Source organism: Pecten maximus, chromosome 8 (genome assembly GCF_902652985.1).
Source record: "Pecten maximus chromosome 8, xPecMax1.1, whole genome shotgun sequence".
NCBI classification, from domain to species: Eukaryota; Metazoa; Mollusca; class Bivalvia; order Pectinida; family Pectinidae; genus Pecten; species Pecten maximus.
Window position 1 is genome coordinate 36,972,983 of NC_047022.1, and position 27,719 is coordinate 37,000,701.

Here is a 27,719-nt window from a genome sequence, read left to right on the forward strand (position 1 = left end):
TAAACATGTGGGGAAGAATTAGGGCCAGTCACAATATAAACATGTGGGGAAGAATTAGGGGCCAGTCACAACATAAACATGTGGGGAAGAATTAGGGCCAGTCACAATATAAACATGTGGGGAAGAATTAGGGCCAGTCACAACATAAACATGTGGGGAAGAATTAGGGCCAGTCACAACATAAACATGTGGGGAAGAATTAGGGCCAGTCACAACATAAACATGTGGGGAAGAATTAGGGCCAGTCACAACATAAACATGTGTGGAAGAATTAGGGCCAGTCACAACATAAACATGTGGGGAAGAATTAGGGCCAGTCACAACATAAACATGTGGGGAAGAATTAGGGCCAGTCACAACATAAACATGTGGGGAAGACTTAGGGCCAGTCACAACATAAACATGTGGGGATGACTTAGGGCCAGTCACAACATAAACATGTGGGGAAGAATTAGGGCCAGTCACAACATAAACACGTGGGGAAGAATAAAGGCCAGTCACAACATAAACATGTGGGGAAGAATTAGGGCCAGTCACAACATAAACATGTGGGGAAGAATTAGGGCCAGTCACAACATAAACATGTGGGGAAGAATTAGGGCCAGTCACAACATAAACATGTGGGGAAGAATTAGGGCCAGTCACAACATAAACATGTGGGGAAGAATTAGGGCCAGTCACAACATATACATGTGGGGAAGAATTAGGGCCAGTCACAACATAAACATGTGGGGAAGAATTAGGGCCAGTCACAACATAAACATGTGGGGAAGAATTAGGGCCAGTCACAACATAAACATGTGGGGAAGAATTAGGGCCAGTCACAACATAAACATGTGGGGAAGAATTAGGGCCAGTCACAACATAAACATGTGGGGAAGACTTAGGGCCAGTCACAACATAAACATGTGGGGAAGACTTAGGGCCAGTCACAACATAAACATGTGGGGAAGAATTAGGGCCAGTCACAACATAAACATGTGGGGAAGAATTAGGGCCAGTCACCACATAAACATGTGGGGAAGAATTAGGGCCAGTCACAATATATACATGTGGGGAAGAATTAGGGCCAGTCACAACATAAACATGTGGGGAAGAATTAGGGCCAGTCACAACATAAACATGTGGGGAAGACTTAGGGCCAGTCACAACATAAACATGTGGGGAAGAATTAGGGCCAGTCACAATATATACACGTGGGGAAGAATTAGGGCCAGTCACAACATAAACATGTGGGGAAGACTTAGGGCCAGTCACAACATAATCATGTGGGGAAGAATTAGGGCTTGTCACAACATAAACATGTGGGGAAGAATTAGGGCCAGTCACAACATAAACATGTGGGGAAGAATTAGGGCCAGTCACAACATAAACATGTGTGGAAGAATTAGGGCCAGTCACAACATAAACATGTGGGGAAGAATTAGGGCCAGTCACAACATAAACACGTGGGGAAGAATAAAGGCCAGTCACAACATAAACATGTGGGGAAGAATTAGGGCCAGTCACAACATACACATGTGGGGAAGAATTAGGGCCAGTCACAACATAAACATGTGGGGAAGAATTTGGGCCAGTCACAATATAAACATGTGGGGAAGAATTTGGGCCAGTCACAATATAAACATGTGGGGAAGAATTAGGGCCAGTCACAATATATACATGTGGGGAAGAATTAGGGCCAGTCACAACATAAACATGTGGGGAAGAATTAGGGCCAGTCACAACATAAACATGTGGGGAAGACTTAGGGCCAGTCACAACATAAACATGTGGGGAAGAATTAGGGCCAGTCACAACATAAACATGTGGGGAAGAATTAGGGCCAGTCACAACATAAACATGTGGGGAAGAATTAGGGCCAGTCACAACATAAACATGTGGGGAAGAATTAGGGCCAGTCACAACATAAACATGTGGGGAAGAATTAGGGCCAGTCACAACATAAACATGTGGGGAAGACTTAGGGCCAGTCACAACATAAACATGTGGGGAAGAATTAGGGCCAGTCACAACATAAACATGTGGGGAAGAATTAGGGCCAGTCACAACATAAACATGTGGGGAAGAATTAGGGCCAGTCACAATATATACATGTGGGGAAGAATTAGGGCCAGTCACAACATAAACATGTGGGGAAGAATTAGGGCCAGTCACAACATAAACATGTGGGGAAGACTTAGGGCCAGTCACAACATAAACATGTGGGGAAGAATTAGGGCCAGTCACAACATAAACATGTGGGGAAGACTTAGGGCCAGTCACAACATAAACATGTGGGGAAGAATTAGGGCCAGTCACAACATAAACATGTGGGGAAGAATTAGGGCCAGTCACAACATAAACATGTGGGGATGACTTAGGGCCAGTCACAACATAAACATGTGGGGAAGACTTAGGGCCAGTCACAACATAATCATGTGTGGGGAAGAATTAGGGCCAGTCACAACATAATCATGTGTGGGGAAGAATTAGGGCCAGTCACAACATAAACATGTGTGGAAGAATTAGGGCCAGTCACAACATAAACATGTGGGGAAGAATTAGGGCCAGTCACAACACACATGTGTGGAAGAATTAGGGCCAGTCACAATATATATATGTGGGGAAGAATTAGGGCCAGTCACAACATAAACATGTGGGGAAGAATTAGGGCCGGTCACAACATAAACATGTGGGGAAGAATTTGGGCCAGTCACAACATAAACATGTGGGGAAGACTTAGGGCCAGTCACAACATAATCATGTGTGGGGAAGAATTAGGGCCAGTCACAACATAATCATGTGTGGGGAAGAATTAGGGCCAGTCACAACATAAACATGTGTGGAAGAATTAGGGCCAGTCACAACATAAACATGTGGGGAAGAATTAGGGCCAGTCACAACATAAATATGTGGGGAAGAATTAGGGCCAGTCACAACATAAACATGTGGGGAAGAATTAGGGCCAGTCACAATATATACACGTGGGGAAGAATTAGGGCCAGTCACAACATAAACATGTGGGGAAGAATTAGGGCCAGTCACAATATATACATGTGGGGAAGAATTAGGGCCAGTCACAATATATACATGTGGGGAAGAATTAGGGCCAGTCACAACATAAACATGTGGGGAAGAATTAGGGCCAGTCACAACATAAACATGTGGGGAAGAATTAGGGCCAGTCACAACATAAACATGTGGGGAAGAATTAGGGCCAGTCACAATATATACACGTGGGGAAGAATTAGGGCCAGTCACAACATAAACATGTGGGGAAGAATTAGGGCCAGTCACAACATAAACATGTGGGGAAGAATTAGGGCCAGTCACAATATATACATGTGGGGAAGAATTAGGGCCAGTCACAACATAAACATGTGTGGGGAAGAATTAGGGCCAGTCACAATATAAACATGTGGGGGGAAATGCTCACATGGAAATAGATAGACAGTACGTTACAATAGCATGTGATATCTGGTCTAGGAAGCTGTGTAGTCACTGTGCTTTGTTTGTGATTGCAGACAAAATCCATTATTGTGCTTTACCTATTGTCAGCAGGTGTTGTACTCCAGCAAAGCATTCACCTGTTGAATATATAGATATATTATTTGTCATATGAAAATATATTTGTATAGTTTGTGAGAAAGATATTTCAGATCACAATGTTGTAAATGTGTAAGAGTTATTTCCCTTGATTCTTTAAGAAAAAGTGCTGTGTGCAAGATATCTAATTTTGGAACTAAATGCCTAGTGACTTTACATTACAGATGTGACAATAATGGGGCTAGAAAAAGCCCCTAGTCCTCCTCTAAGGGGGAACTGGTCTCCTACGGTTACCGATATCAATCCTAAATCTCCACCGGAGAGTAAGTTGGTACAATACAAGATCAAAAAGCCACGCAACCTTGCACTAGATATGGGCATTGCCACTGGTAGCTATTTCTTCACTTCTCTTTCCTGGTTTGGAGTGATTTCCTGGGGTTGAATTCTGTGATTTTATTTATTATTTAATTATATAATGTGTGAAATCTAATGCTATCAGTAATTTAGGACAAAATTAATTTTAATTTTCCACACAATGTCATCAAAATGAAATTGTGTGTCGGCATTTTGCATTTTTTCAATGATTTTTCTCACTAAGAAATTAAAAAAACAACCAATTTTTTTTTTTTCTTTTTTGTAGATTTCTTTTCATATTTAATAAACATTTCACTCTGTTAGGAAATCTAGCCATACAGAGGTTTTCTGATGACAACATATTCCATGTTTTATCAGGGCCATATTCCCTACTCTGTGTGACTATATATGGTGTGCTGTGTTTATTTGACTATGTGCTGTTAACAATAAAATCTGTCTGTATGTGGAATTCAGACTTGATCATAGCTGTGTAAGCTGACAGTCATCAGAGGGCTAGTATCAGGGTTATATTAGACTGTTTATAAAGCCAAAAAAACAGGCTGTGTCATCCTTTAATGTGTCTGTTAATTTTACCCAAATATAGAAAAAGCATGGATTAATTTTTTTTAAACAAAAATTGCTCCAATTTTAGAAGGCACAGACTACTGTTTAGTTATAAGTAAAAACACTGAATTTAGATATCGAAGAATTCATATATTGGTGGAACAACTCATGTTTATCAACAGCGGAAATTGATATTCAATGGAACACTTTGTTTTCTGCTTACAAATTTAGGGTCCAAGATGCATGAATTTATACCCTGCCACTGGTAAGCCTCAGGCACAACTTCAAAGAAATATCTTCAGGGTTTTATTATCATCATCTAGCTGCTAAGAGTAATTCATCAGTTAGAATAAAATATAAACAGGCTATGATCAAGTTTACAACAACTTTGTTTGTCTATATGTATATATATTCTGCTTCCAATCCACAGCCTCTAATTCCTAACAGATAACAGCTTCAGGACTTATTTCATTTAAATAGTTCATCACACTAGATGTAGAATGAATACAATTCATAAAAATGTATTGGTTCTACTATCTACAGACAAAGATAGCATCTATAACACCTGGATACCCAAGATCTGTGTTACTTATTTAGAAATCAGTTCTAAGGGAGATAACTCTGAGGAATCTAACTCTAACGACACAGTATATATAAGTAGGGTGTATGGATAGGATAGTTACCTGCACATGTGCCAATTGACATACAAAAATATGAAATAAAAACCATGTTTTCACTGAAAATTAGTAGAAATTGTAAAACTGATACGTAGATGAAACTTGGTGATGGTGGTTGCTAAGATCCCTTGGATCCCTAATACATGTAAGAGTTACTCCCCTTCACAATGTACTTATTGTTTATTTTGATAAAGTGCAAAAACAAACCTGCGCACTATACGCGAGTGCGTACTATACCCGAATATTTACGGTAATCACTTTGCTGGTAAAAATTGTCTGTATTTGAATTTGATATAAATCTGCTTTAAAGTAACTGTAATTCTGTTGAAATATGACATTATTTGTAATATTTGGAAACTGCAGAAAAAGGTCTAAAAATTTTATGATTTGGATATAAAATTATGATTGGTAATTTTTTGTCTTTAATAGTGATACATCTCCTGTAAAATTAATATAATTTGTAGATGGTGATATAGAAAAAAAATAAATTATTGATCCCATGGTAGTGGGTGTAATAGACAACACAATTAGCATATAATTGTAGATTATCTATGCAACTTGTACACATGTAGTGTATAATTGTAGATACTCTATACAACTTGTACATATTTAGTGTATAATTGTAGATTATCTATACAACTTGTACACATTTAGTGCATAATTATAGATTATCTGTACAACTTGTACACATTCAGTGTATAATTGTAGATTATCTATACAACTTGTACACATTCAGTGTATAATTGTAGATTATCTATACAACTTGTACACATTTAGTGTATAATTATAGATTATATTTACAACTTGTACACATTTAGTGTATAATTATAGATTATCTGTTCAACTTGTACACATTTAGTGTATAATTGTAGATTATCATATAATACAACTTGTACACATTTAGTGTATAATTGTAGATTATCTATACAACTTGTACACATTCAGTGTACAATTGTAGATTATCTATACAACTTGTACACATTAAATGTATAATTGTAGATTGTCTATATAACTTTTATACATTAAGTGTACAATTATAGATTGTTTTGCAGAAGCATATATTATTTATCAAATCATTACCATATATAGTTTACACAGTGAACACACATTTCGTTTTAGATTAATCTACAGTAGTACTCCTCCAGTTGTAGTCAGATACTAGTTTATGTGTAACACAGTACATTTATAGATGAATGTGCAGAAATCTGAGAAATTAATTGTTAAAGAGCTAAACATGTAGGGGACTAATACGGACAGAGAAACTCACTGCTTGTTTGTGGAGTGGCTTACTCAATGTTGTCTCATTAATGTACCAGGCTTACTAAACTGACAGGATTTTTATATTACCAGAAAAATGTGCTTAATGTGAATGAAATGTATATTTCACAAGTATAGATATATTTTTTGTACATCTCTATGTTTGAATATGATGTATCTGTGGCTATAAGGAACTGATCATTTCTTGCTGGTACTATGATTTTCTGACTGGATATTGTGACATATAAACTAGCGATAAATAATGTCTCTGTTGAATACTGAAATGATTGATTATGAATTGTACCGATCAGACTGACTTGGTTTTAAGTTAACCTATTGACCTTTACAGGTGAGGATCTGACCAGTCTCCTGGACAACCCTGTGTCGGCCCCAGAAACGGTATGTAACAGTCCTGTATGTGTTATAACCCTGTATGTGTAGGTGTTATTACCCTGTGTGTGTAGGTGTTATTACCCTGTAAGTGTAGGTGTTATCACCCTGTATGTGTAGGTGTTATTACCCTGTATGTGTAGGTGTTATTACCCTGTATGTGTAGGTGTTATTACCCTGTAAGTGTAGGTGTTATTACCCTGTATGTGTATGTGTTATTACCCTGTATATGTAGGTGTTATTACCCTGTGTGTGTAGGTGTTATTACCCTGTAAGTGTAGGTGTTATCACCCTGTATGTGTAGGTGTTATTACCCTGTATGTGTAGGTGTTATTACCCTGTATGTGTAGGTGTTATTACCCTGTATGTGTAGGTGTTATTACCCTGTATGTGTATGTGTTATTACCCTGTATGTGTAGGTGTTATTACCCTGTATGTGTATGTGTTATTACCCTGTATGTGTAGGTGTTATTACCCTGTATGTGTAGGTGTTATTACCCTGTATGTGTATGTGTTATTACCCTGTATGTGTATGTGTTATAACCCTGTATGTGTAGGTGTTATTACCCTGTGTGTGTAGGTGTTATTACCCTGTAAGTGTAGGTGTTATCACCCTGTATGTGTAGGTGTTATTACCCTGTATGTGTAGGTGTTATTACCCTGTATGTGTAGGTGTTATTACCCTGTAAGTGTAGGTGTTATTACCCTGTATGTGTATGTGTTATTACCCTGTATATGTAGGTGTTATTACCCTGTGTGTGTAGGTGTTATTACCCTGTAAGTGTAGGTGTTATCACCCTGTATGTGTAGGTGTTATTACCCTGTATGTGTAGGTGTTATTACCCTGTATGTGTAGGTGTTATTACCCTGTATGTGTAGGTGTTATTACCCTGTATGTGTAGGTGTTATTACCCTGTATGTGTAGGTGTTATTACCCTGTATGTGTAGGTGTTATTACCCTGTATGTGTATGTGTTATTACCCTGTATGTGTAGGTGTTATTACCCTGTATGTGTATGTGTTATTACCCTGTATGTGTAGGTGTTATTACCCTGTATGTGTAGGTGTTATTACCCTGTATGTGTATGTGTTATTACCCTGTATGTGTAGGTGTTATTACCCTGTATGTGTATGTGTTATTACCCTGTATGTGTAGGTATTTTTACCCTGTATGTGTAGGTGTTATTACCCTGTTTGTGTAGGTGTTATTACCCTGTATGTGTAGGTATGTGTATGTGTTATTACCCTGTATGTGTAGGTGTTATTACCCTGTATGTGTATGTGTTATTACCCTGTATGTGTAGGTGTTATTACCCTGTATGTGTAGGTGTTATTACCCTGTATGTGTAGGTGTTATTACCCTGTATGTGTAGGTGTTATCACCTTGTATGTGTAGGTGTTATTACCCTGTATATGTAGGTGTTATTACCCTGTATGTGTAGGTGTTATTACCCTGTATGTGTAGGTGTTATTACCCTGTATGTGTATGTGTTATTACCCTGTATGTGTATGTGTTATTACCCTGTATGTGTTATTACCCTGTATGTGTAGGTGTTATTACCCTGTATGTGTATGTGTTATTACCCTGTATGTGTAGGTATTATTACCCTGTATGTGTAGGTGTTATTACCCTGTTTGTGTAGGTGTTATTACCCTGTATGTGTAGGTATGTGTATGTGTTATTACCCTGTATGTGTAGGTGTTATTACCCTGTATGTGTAGGTGTTATTACCCTGTATGTGTAGGTGTAATTACCCTGTATGTGTGGGTGTTATTACCCTGTATGTGTAGGTGTTATAACCCTGTGTGTGTAGGTGTTATTACTCTGTAAGTGTAGGTGTTATAACCCTGTGTGTGTAGGTGTTATTACTCTGTATGTGTAGGTGTTATTACCCTGTATGTGTAGGTGTTATTACCCTGTATGTGTAGGTGTTATTACCCTGTGTGTGTAGGTGTTATTACCCTGTGTGTGTAGGTGTTATTACCCTGTATGTGTAGATGTTATAACCCTATATGTGTAGGTGTTATTACCCTGTATGTGTAGGTATCATTACCCTGTATGTGTAGGTGTTATTACCCTGTGTGTGTGTAGGTGTTATTACCCTATATATGTAGGTGTTATTACCCTGTATGTGTAGGTGTTATTACCCTATATATGTAGGTGTTATTACCCTGTATGTGTAGGTGTTATTACCCTGTGTGTGTAGGTGTTATTACCCTGTGTGTGTGTAGGTGTTATTACCCTATATATGTAGGTGTTATTACCCTGTGTGTGTAGGTGTTATTACCCTATATATGTAGGTGTTATTACCCTGTATGTGTAGGTGTTATTACCCTGTGTGTGTAGGTGTTATTACCCTGTGTGTGTAGGTGTTATTACCCTGTATGTGTAGGTGTTATTACCCTGTGTGTGTGTAGGTGTTATTACCCTATATATGTAGGTGTTATTACCCTGTGTGTGTAGGTGTTATTACCCTGTGTGTGTAGGTGTTATTACCCTATATATGTAGGTGTTATTACCCTGTATGTGTAGGTGTTATTACCCTATATGTGTAGGTGTTATTACCCTGTATGTGTAGGTGTTATTACCCTGTGTGTGTGTAGGTGTTATTACCCTATATATGTAGGTGTTATTACCCTGTGTGTGTAGGTGTTATTACCCTATATATGTAGGTGTTATTACCCTGTATGTGTAGGTGTTATTACCCTGTGTGTGTAGGTGTTATTACCCTGTGTGTGTAGGTGTTATTACCCTGTATATGTAGGTGTTATTACCCTGTATGTGTATGTGTTATTACCCTGTATATGTAGGTGTTATTACCCTGTATGTGTAGGTGTTATTACCCTGTGTGTGTAGGTGTTATTACCCTGTATGTGTAGGTGTTATTACCCTGTATGTGTAGGTGTTATTACCCTGTATGTGTAGGTGTTATTACCCTGTATGTGTAGGTGTTATAACCCTGTATGTGTAGGTGTTATTACCCTGTATGTGTAGGTGTTATAACCCTGTATGTGTATGTGTTATTACCCTGTATGTGTAGGTGTTATTACCCTGTATGTGTAGGTGTTATTACCCTGTATGTGTAGGTATTATTACCCTGTATGTGTAGGTGTTATAACCCTGTATGTGTATGTGTTATTACCCTGTATGTGTAGGTGTTATTACCCTATATATGTAGGTGTTATTACCCTATATATGTAGGTGTTATTACCCTGTATGTGTATGTGTTATTACCCTGTATGTGTAGGTGTTATTACCCTGTATGTGTAGGTGTTATTACCCTGTATGTGTAGGTGTTATAACCCTGTAGGTGTAGGTGTTATTACCCTGTATGTGTAGGTGTTATTACCCTGTATGTGTAGGTGTTATTACCCTGTAGGTGTAGGTGTTATTACCCTGTATGTGTAGGTGTTATTACCCTGTATGTGTAGGTGTTATTACCCTGTATGTGTAGGTGTTATTACCCTGTATGTGTAGGTGTTATTACCCTGTATGTGTAGGTGTTATTACCCTGTATGTGTAGGTATGTGTATGTGTTATTACCCTGTATGTGTAGGTGTTATTACCCTGTATGTGTATGTGTTATTACCCTGTATGTGTAGGTGTTATTACCCTGTATGTGTAGGTGTTATTACCCTGTATGTGTATGTGTTATTACCCTGTATGTGTATGTGTTATTACCCTGTATGTGTAGGTGTTTATTACCCTGTATGTGTAGGTGTTATTACCCTGTATGTGTAGGTGTTATACCCTGTATGTGTAGGTGTTAACCCTGTATGTGTAGGTGTTATTACCCTGTATGTGTAGGTGTTATAACCCTGTATGTGTAGGTGTTATAACCCTGTATGTGTAGGTGTTATTACCCTGTATGTGTAGGTGTTATACCCTGTATGTGTAGGTGTTATAACCCTGTATGTGTAGGTGTTATTACCCTGTATGTGTAGGTGTTATTACCCTGTATGTGTAGGTGTTATAACCCTGTATGTGTAGGTGTTATAACCCTGTATGTGTAGGTGTTATTACCCTGTATGTGTAGGTGTTATAACCCTGTATGTGTAGTGTTTATAACCCTGTATGTGTAGGTGTTATTACCCTGTATGTGTAGGTGTTATTACCCTGTATGTGTAGGTGTTATAACCCTGTATGTGTAGGTGTTATAACCCTGTATGTGTAGGTGTTATTACCCTGTATGTGTAGGTGTTATTACCCTGTATGTGTAGGTGTTATTACCCTGTATGTGTAGGTGTTATTACCCTGTATGTGTAGGTGTTATTACCCTGTATGTGTAGGTGTTATTACCCTGTATATGTAGGTGTTATTACCCTGTATGTGTAGGTGTTATTACCCTGTATGTGTAGGTGTTATTACATGTACCCTGTATGTGTAGGTGTTATTACCCTGTATGTGTAGGTGTTATTACCCTGTATGTGTAGGTGTTATTACATGTACCCTGTATGTGTAGGTGTTATTACCCTGTATGTGTAGGTGTTATACCCTGTATGTGTAGGTGTTATACCCTGTATGTGTAGTGTTATTACCCTGTATGTGTAGGTGTTATAACCCTGTATGTGGAGGTGTTATTACCCTGTGTGTGTAGGTGTTATACCCTGTATGTGTAGGTGTTATTACCCTGTATGTGTAGGTGTTATTACCCTGTATGTGTAGGTGTTATTACCCTGTATGTGTATGTGTTATTACCCTGTATGTGTAGGTGTTATCACCCTGTATGTGTAGGTGTTATTATCCTGTATGTGTAGGTGTTATTACCCTGTATGTGTAGGTGTTATTACTCTGTATGTGTAGGTATTATTACCCTGTATGTGTAGGTGTTATTACCCTGTATGTGTAGGTGTTATTACCTAGTATGTGTAGGTGTTATTACCCTGTATGTGTAGGTGTTATTTCCCCTGTACATGTACGTATTATTACCCATACACTCCTCACCTATGATATTTTCTATGGGTTAAATTAGATCAATCAATATAATTGCTATAGGAGATATAATAGATATAGCCGGGTATCTGTGTTTCTCCATATCGTACTGTAAACAGTTCAGGCAGAAATATTCAGGCATGAAATTAGATAATAGGGTTACAATGGCCAGTGGTAAAAGACTTTTGGATAATTGTAGGACTGGGTGAATATTGGTCTACCTTAGTAATTCATTCTAATCCAGAACAGTGAAATATTAACTACAATTATTGATTTTCAACATTTATCTACAAGCATTCGGCTTTTAATTTCCCACACTTAGTTTGTATGGGTGTTGTGTAGACGGCACAAACAAATGGTAATCATACTTGATCAAACATTTACGGCACCAGCAGCCTGACATTATTGATAATTTGTGTGGCCATTGTACGAGCTATTTGCATTGTGTTATGACCCAGTAAAAGGTTGCCAATGTCCAATTCCATCTTACAACACTTATTTTAGTAAACAAGGTTTTAGCAACCACATAACATTTCAAAAGTGTTTCTCGCAGAATTGTGTTGTGCATTTGACAGTCTTTGGGTGAGTGTGTAGTTCTAATTAAGATTAAAGACAACTGACTCTATCTGAGATTTATTGGTATATCATACTTTTGTATATTAACATTTGTTTAAATTTTGTTTTTCATAATTTTGTAGAAGACATCGGATACACCTACCAGTACTCTGTTTCTTCAGAGCACCGACACAGACCTAGATGGAACAGGCGGACCTCCAGCACAACCTCCCCCTACCCCGGAAATCCTAACACCAAAGGAACCTGTTGAGGAGAAACCTGTGACAAAGAGACCCCGATCCTGTCATAAGAAAACAAAAGTACCACTCACAAGGACTAGAAAGACGAAGGAGGAGATGGAGAAGAAAGAAGAGGGACCCCCTAAACAGGAAACCCCTCCTCCACCTCCACCCCAGGAAAAAAGGTAGGGCTATTTATATCATATACTTCCAATGGGAATGGCTTCTTCTTCATTTAGAATACCTTTAAAAGTCCTGTTATTGGTATGGTAGCCTGATCTTACAGAACTTTCTTACCTTGACTGCCTACTACGTGTGTACATGTAGCTCTTTTCATCACTGTTTTAAGGATGCATGCTCCTTGTTTTCTTTGTTGTGAATGTGTCTGTCATATATTGACTATGGAGCTGGTTTGTGATGAGAAATCAACATATAAGAGGTGGCATGTTCCCTTAATTTAATTGTTGTAGGCATTGCTATCGTTTATTGACTGCATTTTACTGTGGAGCTCTCTTTTGTATCAAGAGATGCATATGCACAAGGTTGTATGCTCCCTCAATTTAACTATTGTACGCATTGCTAAAGTTTATTGATTGCATTTTACTGTGGAGCTCTTTTGTATCAAGAGATGCATATGCACAAGGTTGTATGCTCCCTTAATTTAACAACTGTAGACATTGTTATCATTTATTGAGCTCTTTTGTATAGATGTTCCCTTAAATAACTGTTGTAGGCCTTGGTCTTTCGTTTATTGGTTGCATGTTAGAGTTGATAAGCCTTTGGTAACTATGTACAGAGAGCTTCAAAACACAGAGAAGTCAATAATTAAAACCAACAGTAATTAAAACTGTAGATTTCAAACATACAGTCTCTTTCACTGACTGTGGAATGCTGATGCTGTCATTTGAGCGGATATTGTAAATGTACATGTTAAATATTTCGTGTCACCTGGTGTTCTGTATAACAGTACCTTGGTACACACTGTGGTACCTATGTGATAACTTATCTAACAACAGCAGATCAGCTTCAGGACTCAAACCAAGCTTGAGTATTTTGATGAAATTCCCGAAATTTTGGTTATAGACAGAATGTAAGTAAATCTATAACATTACAATTCTCACCTTTCTGAAGTCTTAATCTTTAGTCTTTTAAACCAATGTTATTTCCAATATTCATCTTAAACTACTGAGTGTTTGGACTAATGAAACATCAATATGTGTAATTGTTGGATTTGAGGATTGTTTTAATATTGGCCTTTTGGAGATCTGAGAGCTGTTATTTGTTTGTAAGCTTGGCTTTCGCAATGAAATTTTACAGGTAGTATATGTACATGTAGCTCTTTGAAAGAATTTGCAGGCTAAACATGATATTATAGGATTAATGGTACACTGTGATGTGGGGATTAATGGTACACTGTGATGTGGGGATTGATGGTACACTGTGATGTGGGGATTGATGGTACACTGTGATGTGGGGATTAATGGTACACTGTGATGTGGGGATTAATAGTACACTGTGATGTGGGGATTGATGGTACACTGTGATGTGGGGATTGATGGTACACTGTGATGTGGGGATTAATGGTACACTGTGATGTGGGGATTGATGGTACACTGTTGTGAGGGGATTAATGGTACACTGTGGTGTGGGGATTGATGGTGCATTGTGATGTGGGGATTAATGGTACACTGTGATGTGGGGATTAATGGTACACTGTGATGTGGGGATTGATGGTACACTGTGATGTGGGGATTAATGGTACACTGTGATGTGGGGATTAATAGTACACTGTGGTGAGGGGATTAATGGTACACTGTGGTGAGGGGATTAATGGTACACTGTGATGTGGGGATTAATGGTACACTGTGGTGAGGGGATTACTGGTACACTGTGATGTGGGGATTAATGGTACACTGTGGTAAGGGGATTAATGGTACACTGTGATGTGGGGATTAATGGTACACTGTGATGTGGGGATTAATGGTACACTGTGATGAGGGGATTAATGGTACACTGTCATGTGGGGATTAATGGTACACTGTCATGTGGGGATTAATGGTACACTGTGGTAAGGGGATTAATGGTACACTGTGATGTGGGGATTAATTGTACACTGTGATGAGGGGATTAATGGTACACTGTGATGAGGGGATTAATGGTACACTGTGATGTGGGGATTAATGGTACACTGTGATGAGGGGATTAATGGTACACTGTGATGAGGGGATTAATGGTACACTGGTGAGGGGATTAATGGTACACTGTGATGTGGGGATTAATGGTACACTGTGATGAGGGGATTAATGGTACACTGTGATGTGTGGATTAATGGTACACTGTGATGTGGGGATTAATGGTACACTGTGATGTGGGGATTAATGGTACACTGGTGAGGGGATTAATGGTACACTGTCATGGGATTAATGGTACACTGTGATGTGGGGATTAATGGTACACTGTGGTGAGGGGATTAATGGTACACTGTGATGTGGGGATTAATGGTACACTGTGGTGAGGGGATTAATGGTACACTGTGATGTGAGGATTAATGGTACACTGTGGTGAGGGGATTAATGGTACACTGTGATGTGGGGATTAATGGTACACTGTGATGTGGGGATTAATTGTACACTGTGGTGAGGGGATTAATGGTACACTGTGATGAGGGGATTAATGGTACACTGTGATGTGGGGATTAATGGTACACTGTGATGTGGGGATTAATGATACACTGTGATGTGGTGATTGATGTTACACTGTGATGTGGAGATTAATGGTACACTGTGATGTGGGGATTAATGGTACACTGTGATGTGGGAATTAATGGTACACTGTGATGTGGGGATTAATGGTACACTGTGATGTGGGGATTAATGGTACACTGTGATGTGGGGATTAATGGTACACTGTGATGTGGGGATTAATTGTACACTGTGGTGAGGGGATTAATGGTACACTGTGGTGAGGGGATTAATGGTACACTGTGATGTGGGGATTAATGGTACACTGTCATGATGGGATTATTGGTACACTGTTATGTGGGGATTAATGGTACACTGTGGTGAGGGGATTAATGGTACACTGTGATGAGGGGATTAATGGTACACTGTGATGTGGGGATTAATGGTACACTGTGGTGAGGGGATTAATGGTACACTGTGATGTGGGGATTGATGGTACACTGATGTGGGGATTAATGGTACACTGTGGTGTGGGGATTAATGGTACACTGTGATGTGGGGATTGGTGGTATACTGTGATGTGGGGATTAATGGTACACTGTGGTGTGGGGATTAATGGTACACTGTGGTGAGGGGATTAATGGTACACTGTGATGTGGGGATTAATGGTACACTGTGATGTGGGGATTAATGGTACACTGTGATGTGGGGATTAATGGTACACTGTGATGTGAGGATTAATGGTACACTGGTGAGGGGATTAATGGTACACTGTGGTGAGGGGATTAATGGTACACTGTGATGTGGGGATTAATGGTACACTGTGATGTGAGGATTAATGGTACACTGGTGAGGGGATTAATGGTACGCTGTGATGTGGGGATTAATTGTACACTGTGATGAGGGGATTAATGGTACACTGTGATGTGGGGATTAATGGTACACTGTGATGTGGGGATTAATGGTACACTGATGAGAGGATTAATGGTACACTGGTGAGGGGATTAATGGTACACTGTGATGTGGGGATTAATGGTACACTGTGGTGAGGGGATTAATGGTACACTGTGATGTGGGGATTAATGGTACACTGTGATGTGAGGATTAATGGTACACTGGTGAGGGGATTAATGGTACGCTGTGATGTGGGGATTAATAGTACACTGGTGAGGGGATTAATGGTACACTGTGATGAGGGGATTAATGGTACACTGTGATGTGGGGATTGATGGTACACTGTGATGTGGGGATTGATGGTACACTGTGATGTGGGGATTAATGGTACACTGTGGTGAGGGGATTAATGGTACACTGTGATGTGGGGATTAATGGTACACTGTGATGTGGGGATTAATGGTACACTGTGATGTGGGGATTGATGGTACACTGTGATGTGGGGATTGATGGTACACTGTGATGTGGGGATTAATGGTACACTGTGATGTGGGGATTAATGGTACACTGTGATGAGAGGATTAATGGTACACTGGTGAGGGGATTAATGGTACACTGTGATGTGGGGATTAATGGTACACTGTGATGTGGGGATTAATGGTACACTGTGATGTGGGGATTAATGGTACACTGTGATGTGAGGATTAATGGTACACTGGTGAGGGGATTAATGGTACGCTGTGATGTGGGGATTAATAGTACACTGGTGAGGGGATTAATGGTACACTGTGATGAGGGGATTAATGGTACACTGTGATGTGGGGATTGATGGTACACTGTGATGTGGGGATTGATGGTACACTGTGATGTGGGGATTAATGGTACACTGTGGTGAGGGGATTAATGGTACACTGTGATGTGGGGATTAATGGTACACTGTGATGTGGGGATTAATGGTACACTGTGATGTGGGGATTGATGGTACACTGTGATGTGGGGATTGATGGTACACTGTGATGTGGGGATTAATGGTACACTGTGATGTGGGGATTAATGGTACACTGTGATGAGAGGATTAATGGTACACTGGTGAGGGGATTAATGGTACACTGTGATGTGGGGATTAATGGTACACTGTGATGTGGGGATTAATGGTACACTGTGATGTGGGGATTAATGGTACACTGTAATGTGGGGATTAATGGTATACTGTGATGCGGGGATTAATGGTACACTGTGGTGAGGGGATTAATGGTACACTGTGATGTGGGGATTGATGGTACACTGTGGTGAGGGGATTGATGGTACACTGTGATGTGGGGATTATTGGTACACTGTGATGTGAGGATTAATGGTACACTGTTGTGAGGGGATTAATGGTACACTGTGATGTGGGGATTGATGGTACACTGTGGTGAGGGGATTAATGGTACACTGTGATGTGGGGATTGATGGTATACTGTGGTGAGGGGATTAATGGTACCCTGTGATGTGGGGATTGGTGGTCGCTGATGTGGGGATTAATGGTACACTGTGATGTGGGGATTAATGGTACCCTGTGATGTGGGGATTAATGGTACACTGTGATGTGGGGATTAATGGTACACTGTGGTGAGGGGATTGATGGTACACTGTGATGTGGGGATTAATGGTACACTGTGATGTGGGGATTAATGGTACACTGTGATGTGGGGATTAATGGTACACTGATGTGGGGATTAATGGTACACTGTGATGTGGGGATTAATGGTACACTGTGGTGAGGGGATTAATGGTACACTGTGATGTGGGGTTTAATGGTACCCTGTCATGATGGGATTAATGGTACACTGTGATGTGGGGATTGATGGTACACTGTCATGATGGGATTGATGGTACACTGTCATGATGGGATTGATGGTACACTGTCATGATGGGATTAATGGTACACTGTGATGTGGGGATTGATGGTACACTGTGATTAGGATATCAGTTTTATCTGATGGCTGTCATTGTTCCAACTCTGTTGTCTGAGTGGCCCTAGTTACCAATAATAAAACAGAATGATGAATTAAATATTTATAACTAGGTATATCCCTGGCTTTCTCAATAAACCCAATGATACTCATATAACTCTTCAGTAAACCTGTTTTTACTCTGAATCTACTAAAATATTTATTATTCTGACAAAGTGCACACATTGAATGTAGCACTAAATCACTTGGTAACAGGCCTTCAATGCGGCATAGTAAGTCATGAATATGAAGTAAGTCATAGTGCCAGGGGGAGTGAGTCTTTGATACCAGGGGGAATAAGCCATAGATACCAGGGGGAGTAAGTCATAGATACCAGGGGGAGTAAGTCATAGATACCAGGGGGAGTAAGTCATAGATACCAGGGGGAGTAAGTCATAGATACCAGGGGGAGTAAGTCATAGATACCAGGGGGAGTAAGTCATAGATACCAGGGGGAGTAAGTCATAGATACCAGGGGGAGTAAGTCATAGATACCAGGGGGAGTAAGTCATAGATACCAGGGGGAGTAAGTCATAGATACCAGGGGGAGTAAGTCATAGATATCAGGGGGAGTAAGTTATTGGTAACAGGGGGAGTAAGTCATAGATACCAGGGGGAGTAAGTCACAGATACCAGGGGGAGTAAGTTATTGGTAACAGGGGGAGTAAGTCATAGATACCAGGGGGAGTAAGTCACAGATACCAGGGGGAGTAAGTCATAGATACCAGGGGGAGTAAGTCACAGATACCAGGGGGAGTAAGTCACAGATACCAGGGGGAGTAAGTCACAGATACCAGGGGGAGTAAGTCATAGATACCAGGGGGAGTAAGTCATTGATACCAGGGGGAGTAAGTCATAGATACCAGGGGGAGTAAGTCATTAATACCAGGGGGAGTACGTAAGTCATTGATACCAGGGGGAGTAAGTCATACAGAATCTTGTAATATCGTCCTGTCAACAACTACAAATAATTTACATAATTCTATCTATATCAATATCCTTTTATGTACAGCAAAATAGACTAGGGAAAAGAATTATTTGAAAATTTGAAAAACATTGAATAACGAAAAAAATAGGGAAATACTTAAATAATCTGGTGTGAAAAATATGTAATTTTCATAATTTTGGCATAAAAAAGGATGGAGTTTTATTGTTTGATTTAGTCTTTCTGCCTTCCATAGTAAAGAGTGGATCTGTCAATAAAAGGTAGCTGTGTATTATCTTGTTAAATACAACACGAAGGCAATATCCTTAGTATCAACATAACTATATCTCTCTCAGATATCACTCAGAAAATCCACCTACATACCATTTGTACATATTTATTAAGATTGGCAAATAAATAAGAATACTTTGAATACACCACCCCTAGATTTACCAATAAATATGATGTCTTTTGTTGCTGATTTCTAAAGGTTCCCAGGTCAAGCATGATTACATTTGAAATTATTAATCTGCTGGCTGACACCGGTGAGGGCAGAAAGATACGGATCAATCAACTCTTTTTACCATTTAACTCTCTAGGTGGTGCTTTACAAATATATCTTGTCTTTTCGTATCAAAAACTTCTCGTTACTTACCTGTGGGGCAGGTACCCTTTCCTTAATTCCTGTATGGAACCCTTTATATACACTATCTATATATAACGTCAAGGTCTCATTTCATACTCTTTAAAGTTTTTCTAAAGGTTTTTATTGAGGAACTTTGGCTGGGATCCAATTTCCAACCTTACTTTTTATTTCATTTCTATAATAACACCAAAGAAAAGAACATCGTTTTGTCTGATAGAAATGTTTTAAAACCATTCTCTGTGTATGAGATAATCACATACACTACATTTAAAACAAAGAAATATAATTTGACTGATTGTGTGTTGGCACTATGATGATATTCTGTGTATAAAGTGAATTTGTATGCAGTATGTACATACAGGTAGATTCTATTGACAGATGTTTGTACAGATCACAGGTGGTTTTGTGTGGTATAATAAACCTAAGTAACTAAGGCCCTGTACACATACGTGTTGCAAATAGGAGAGTCATCTTGTGTCTCCGGTCTATGATTAGTAAGGCAAACAGAGCCCAGGTAGATCTTAACGAGAAACCTCTCAAGATCACTTTACAGGTGAGAATTGTCCCAGAATCGTGACTGGGTGTTGGAGGCAGTAGAGTGCTATGGTGACAGTGCCGACTAGGTTCGGTGCTGGGAGAGAGTAAAGGATACATTATAAATCTCAAATTTTCCCCTGGTATTCTTTGGATTCTTATAAAGGTACTGTAAACTCAAAATTTAGAATTAAATTTTTGGAAAAGTTATTTACAATGCATTTACAAGAATGATAAAATAGTCTTTCTAAAATAGAAACTTTGTTTATTACTTTAATGTGAAGCATTCAGAGAGCTTTTTGTAATAACTCTGTTTTGATTTAATTTTTTAAGCTGTGTCACAAGAATTGAGAGATTTTGCTTCAAGGAAGGATCAACATTTCATTGTACATTTTATAGTGTTATTTTAATTTTTTAATCCAAGTATTGTTTTTTATTGGAAGTTTGACAACTCAATACATTATCATTTTAGCATATCTTGTAAAACACTGTTTAAATGAATGTAACATACACGTGTGTGTTTTCAATCTACTATGAAATGTGAATTCATGGCAGGGTATTACATTACTATATACTATATATATTGTTTTTTACCTCATATGGGGCCGCGGTGGCCAAGTGGTTAAGGTGTCCCGACACTTTATCACTAGCCCTCCACCTCTAGGTTGCGAGTTCGAAACCTACGTGGGACAGTTGCCAGGTACTGACCGTAGGCCAGTGGTTTTTCTCCGGGTACTCCGGCTTTCCTCCACCTCCAAACCTGGCACGTCCTTAAATGACCCTGGCTGTTAATAGGACTTTAAACAAAAACAAACCAAACCTCAAAGAATTCAAATTTTTTAGATTATATGTTTTAAACATACTTATCTATATCAGTTAAGTCAATTTGTTTTCATTTCAATTTTCAAAGAAAAACAAAAACAAAAAAAACAAAAAATTACAGTTTAGTGAGATTTGCTGTATCACTGTACAGTTGAGTGAGATTTGCTATATCACTGTACAGTTTAGTGAGATTTGCTATATCACTGTACAGTTTAGTGAGATTTGCTGTATCATTGTACAGTTTAGTGAGATTTGCTGTATCACTGCAGTTTAGTGAGATTTGCTGTATCACTGTACAGTTTAGTGAGATTTGCTGTATCACTGTACAGTTTAGTGAGATTTGCTGTATCACTATACAGTTTAGTGAGATTTGCTGTATCACTTTACAGTTTAGTGAGATTTGCTGTATCACTGTACAGTTTAGTGAGATTTGCTGTATCACTGTACAGTTTAGTGAGATTTGCTGTATCACTGTACAGTTTAGTGAGATTTGCTGATCACTGTACAGTTTAGTGAGATTTGCTGTATCACTGTACACTTTAGTGAGATTTGCTGTATCACTGTACAGTTTAGTGAGATTTGCTGTATCACTATACAGTTTAGTGAGATTTGCTGTATCACTGTACTGCTTAGTGAGATTTGCTGTATCACTGTACTGCTTAGTGAGATTTGCTATATCACTGTACAGTTTAGTGAAATAGAGGATATCTAACATGCAGTGTCTTCAGTAATACCAAATAGAAATGTGTATTTCACGGGTGGGACTAATGTTTTGATATTTTTCATGAGTGCGATATTTCACTGGGGAAAATGTAATAATTTTGCTGCATCACTATACAGTTAAATAAGAATGGCTGCTATCATACAGTTAAATTCACTATTCACTAGTTCAGATTCACTAGTTTAATATTTGATCATTATTAATTAAGAGGGAAATCCTATTGGCTGAGCTAAAGTGTGAACCCCAAACTTTGTCCGTAGCCTCCAGCCTCTTTGAGTTGACTTTAAGATGAGACTAATTTTACTTTCAAAGAGGTAATCTTTCAACACTACAAAATGATGTCCAACATTTCATAAATACTGGATTCACCACTGTTCTGTAAACTTAGCTCTGTATCATAGGTGTGTAGTCTAACAGTCTGTATCATAGGTGTGTAGTATAACACACGCTCTGTATCATAGGTGTGTAGTATAACACACGCTCTGTATCATAGGTGTGTAGTGTAACAAACGCTCTGTATCATAGGTGTGTAGTATAACAAACGCTCTGTATCATAGGTGTGTAGTATAACACACGCTCTGTATCATAGGTGTGTAGTATAACAAACGCTCTGTATCATAGGTGTGTAGTAGAACAAACGCTCTGTATCATAGGTGTGTAGTATAACACACGCTCTGTATCATAGGTGTGTAGTATAACAAACGCTCTGTATCATAGGTGTGTAGTGTAACAAACGCTCTGTATCATAGGTGTGTAGTGTAACAAACGCTCTGTATCATAGGTGTGTAGTATAACACACGCTCTGTATCATAGGTGTGTAGTGTAACACTCTGTATCATAGGTGTGTAGTATAACAAACACTCTGTATCATAGGTGTGTAGTATAACAAACGCTCTGTATCATAGGTGTGTAGTATAACAAACGCTCTGTATCATAGGTGTGTAGTATAACAAACGCTCTGTATCATAGGTGTGAGGTATAACAAACGCTCTGTATCATAGGTGTGTAGTATAACAAACACTCTGTATCATAGGTGTGTAGTATAACACTCTGTATCATAGGTGTGTAGTATAACACACGCTCTGTATCATAGGTGTGTAGTATAACAAACGCTCTGTATCATAGGTGTGTAGTATAACACACGCTCTATATCATAGGTGTATAGTAAATTAAATGCTGTATGAGTGCTGCGCCCAGCACCATAGAATATGTATAGATTTGAAGGACCTGTGACTAATTCACTGCCATGTGAATGGTAAGCAGATGATAGATATAGTTAATTCTGGACCAGCACATACAGGTGAGCATTTATCAGGATTCATTATCTTCTTAGGTTAGGGCAAGGGAGTAGATCACCTTAAGATGATAATCATTTACAATATTAAATCCTGAAAATATTAAGAATAGAAATTCAATCATTAAAACATCGTGAGGTAAAAACTTAGATGAATTGGTGTTTAGAGGGACTTAATAGTTTGAATGCCTCACCTGTAAGATATCAGATTTGATTTATACATGTACTCAGCACATGCTAATTCTATTAGACTTGTATTGGTTTGCTGAATGTACAATGAATGGTAATGTTATACTTCATATACCTGGATTTTATTAAATGTTGATTGAAAAATTCCAAATTTTCAACACTCCGTTTGTATTTGTAGCTCAGGCTGGTGAGAATTTAAGTGGTAACATGTGGGCTCCCAGTCCAAGGGTGGGTAGAATATTTTTCATATAACCAGGAGATTGTAAATTCTGTATATAATAATACCCTAGAGTAAGCCTTCTGACGTATAGGTCTAGAGAAGCCTTCTGACTTATAGGCTTAGAAAAAACTGTTTGAATTTCATTTGATCATCATACATGTATACATATATCAAATAATAAATCTGAAGGAAGTGAATGTTTGGAAATCTTGCAAAGTTTTTTTCAATTCATGGTATTTTTATATGAAATACTTATCTATAGCTAGAAGGTATTGTGTTTGCTATTACTTGAGTTCAAATAAGTTTTATGTACATTGGCACTTGATGTCTTCCCGACACTCCTGTCTGTAATATTCCATTACCCCACACACCATGTAAAGGAGGGTTCCTGATGTGTTGTACGCGGTATTGCTCAAAGAATGACATATTTACCTAACTCTGACAGGGTCAATATAGCACAACACAACTGTCATTGGGATCCAGATAAAATGCATAGTAACAGCCTTATAATGGCTAATATGGAAAACAGCCTGATGTGAGCTTATCATATTACCTGTCAGGGGAGGTAATTTGCCTGTGTTAATATGTAACACCTCATTGACAGACCAAGATATATTCTCCACAGTTTATAAGCAATGGCCCCTTATCTTATCTGGAAATCCAAGTACAATGGATTTTTACGTTGAAACGTAGTTATATCTTTGGGGGATTATGGGGGATTGGAGTTTGTTTAGAGGGGATCAGCGTAAGAAAGCCCCCATGATGTCCAAAATACCATCCATTTTGTAATATTTGGTGAAATATCCATTCTGTATAGGTCTATTTCTCTGTGACTTCAGTTAGGTTGGAGGTAAAGACAAGTTATTTGTGATTGGCCAAAAATAGATGCTGAGTCTGAAGATAGTAAGTACATTTTAACGCACACCAATCTTGTTGTTTAATAGAAAACAAATTACGGCACGGAAACTTAGACATGAATTATGGCCACTACATGTACGATAGCTATGTCTCATGTGGTTAACAGTGAACTATGAGGGGTGTACATTATATTGGTTAACAGTGAGCTATGAGGGGTGTACATTACATTGGTTAACAGTGAACTATGAGAGGTGTACATTATTTGGTTAACAGTGAGCTATGAGGGGTGTACATTATATTGATTAACAGTGAGCTATGAGGGGTGTACATTATATTAGTTAACAGTGAGCTATGAGGGGTGTACATTATATTGGTTAACAGTGAGCTATGAGGAGTGTACATTATATTGGTTAACAGTGAGCTATGAGGGGTGTACATTATATTGGTTAACAGTGAACTATGAGGGGTGTACATTATATTGGTTAACAATGAACTATGAGGGGTGTACATTATATTGGTTAACAGTGAGCTATGAGGGGTGTACATTATATTGGTTAACAGTGAACTATGAGGGGTGTACATTATATTGGTTAACAGTGAACTATGAGGGGTGTACATTATATTGGTTAACAGTGAACTATGAGGGGTGTACATTATATTGGTTAACAGTGAGCTATGAGGGGTGTACATTATATTGGTGTACAATGAACTATGAGGAGTGTACATTATATTGGTTAACAGTGAACTATGAGGGGTGTACATTATATTGGTTAACAATGAACAATGAGGGGTGTACATTATATTGGTTAACAGTGAGCTATGAGGGGTGTATATTATATTGGTTAACAGTGAGCTATGATGGGTGTATATTATATTGGTTAACAGTGAGCTATGAGGGGTGTACATTATATTGGTTAACAGTGAGCTATGAGAGGTGTACATTATATTGGTTAACAGTGAGCTATGAGGGGTGTACATTACATTGGTTAACAGTGAACTATGAGGGGTGTACATTACATTGGTTAACAGTGAACTATGAGAGGTGTACATTATTTGGTTAACAGTGAGCTATGAGGGGTGTACATTATATTGATTAACAGTGAGCAATGAGGGGTGTACATTATATTAGTTAACAGTGAGCTATCAGAGGTGTACATTATTTGGTTAACAGTGAGCTATGAGGGGTGTACATTATATTGGTTAACAGTGAGCTATGATGGGTGTACATTATATTGGCTAACAGTGAGCTATGAGAGGTGTACATTATATTGGTTAACAGTGAGCTATGAGGGGTGTACATTATATTGGCTAACAGTGAGCTATGAGGGGTGTACATTATATTGGTTAACAGTGAGCTATGAGGGGTGTACATTATTTTGGCTAACTGTGAGCTATGAGGGGTGTACATTATATTGGTTAACTATGAGATGATAAAAATGAGTTATATCTGAGTTGAGGGAGGCAATTAAGGAATTGAGTTGATTTATTGTGATTAGAAGGAGGTGAAGAAATGAGTAAATGTGAGTTGAGGGAATGAGAAAGTGTGTCAAGGCCAAAGAGTTACTGTGTGTACCTGTATACAGGTAAGTGTATGTTAAAGAGATACAGCAGTCCATGTATCTGTATACAGGTATGTCAACAGGATACAGCAGTCTGTACCTGTATACAGGTATGTCAACAGGATACAGCAGTCTCTATAACTTATACAAGTATTTACCAGTCGGTGTACCTGTGTACAGGTATGTTAACTAGACACACCAGTTTGTGTACCTGTGTACAGGTGTGTTAACTAGACACACCAGTTTGTGTACCTGTGTACAGGTATGTTAACTCGATACACCAGTCTGTGTACCTGTGTACATGTATGTTAACTAGATACACCAGTCTGTGTACCTGTATACAGGTATGTTAACTATATACACCAGTTTGTGTACTTGTGTACAGGTATGTTAACTCGATACACCAGTCTGTGTACCTGTGTACAGGTATGTTAACTAGATACTCCAGTCTGTGTACCTGTGTAAAGGTATGTTAACTAGATACACCAGTATGTGTACCTGTATACAGGTATGTTAACTAGATACACCAGTCTGTGTACCTGTATACAGGTATGTTAACTAGATACACCAGTTTGTACCTATATACAGGTATGTTAACTAGATACACCAGTGTACCTGTATACAGGTATGTTAACTAGATACACCAGTCTGTACCTGTATACAGGTATGTTAACTAGATACATCAGTCTGTACCTGTATACAGGTATGTTAACAAGATGAATCAGCCTCCGTACCTGTACTCAGGTGTATTAATGAGATATTTCAGCCTCTTTGCCTGATTTATACATGGTGTTCATTGATCGAAGTCCCATGACAAGGAGACACCACCAGTTACATGTGTAGTCCTTGTACTGGTATACACATTCCTGGAATTGACTTTTATAGAAGGAATCAATTACTAGCCATGTATTGTACCATAGCTGGAGTGAACTATTTTAAGACCCATATAGATTTTCAATACAAAAAGAGTACTCTAAACTATAGGCTAGAATCACAGGATGACATTACAAAAGGCCCAATTGGTACACAGAACTGCAGTGTCGTATATTCTAGTCTGTATAGAAACATGTGTAAGTTACATGGTTCTGTTTCAGACAGTTTAAAATCTAAATTTAATTGAATACCTGAATTAAAAGCTGCTTTTGTCCAAACTGTTGACCATGCTAGCTTGCTCACTTTGTAATTGTTACTGTTGTATGCAGTATTTTGCAACTCCTTGATGAAGTTTAAATCATAAACAAGCCAGGAATTATAAGTCATGTGATATCACTGATCTGGTAGTAGAAGTCCATGGTTTCTCCTATTGATGTCTGTTCAGAATATTTCTGTAACATGAACGTTGTATTCTAGTGTTGACACTTCTATCTTATTATTTCCCCTTTTTTTAATTATAGTCATATTAAAATAAGTCGTCCTTGTGTGCATTTTTCAGATTAGTCCAAAATAGCACAATGAAGAAAAATATGTATAGAAGTTTCTCAATGTGGAACTCTTTTATGTTAAGAGATTAGCATAGAAAGGTAGCATATACCCTTAAGCCTTGTGTTTATTTTATGATCATGACAGGTTTCGGAAGCAAAACAATGTGTCTGTAGTGTATGTGATAGAAGTCAATTATAAAATTTGAATTGAAGTATATTTCAGTATACACAGTAACACTTATTTGGTCAAAGTATTAAACACAAATAGAACGTAAGGTGGTTATGTATTGGAGCATGTAAGTACTATTGACATACCAGAATTAAACAGGCTGGAGGGGGTGTATATGATCTAAATATGTCAGTGGGTAAATATGTTGTGATCAGTGACTATAAGCAGAAATTCAAATAACTGCCTTATGTGTGGTGTTATCCTGAGTAACAGGACTCCAAGATCTGCAGGGTAGC

The 27,719-nt window shown here is 38.4% G+C and overlaps 1 protein-coding gene across 10 annotated transcripts in view; it reads left to right on the forward strand.

The window, feature by feature from the left end:
- LOC117333393 overlaps positions 1-27,719 on the forward strand; it is a 110,249-nt gene that overhangs the window by 70,155 nt on the left and 12,375 nt on the right. For 7 of the 10 annotated variants that reach the window (XM_033892668.1, XM_033892667.1, XM_033892669.1 and 4 more), the window contains 3 exons: positions 3,753-3,851; positions 6,730-6,779; positions 12,401-12,681. In XM_033892668.1, coding sequence (XP_033748559.1) covers positions 3,753-3,851; positions 6,730-6,779; positions 12,401-12,681 — 430 coding nt within the window. The remainder of the gene's footprint in view (positions 1-3,752; positions 3,852-6,729; positions 6,780-12,400; positions 12,682-27,719) is intronic. The other 3 variants (XM_033892672.1, XM_033892675.1, XM_033892677.1) reach the window with 1 other exon arrangement.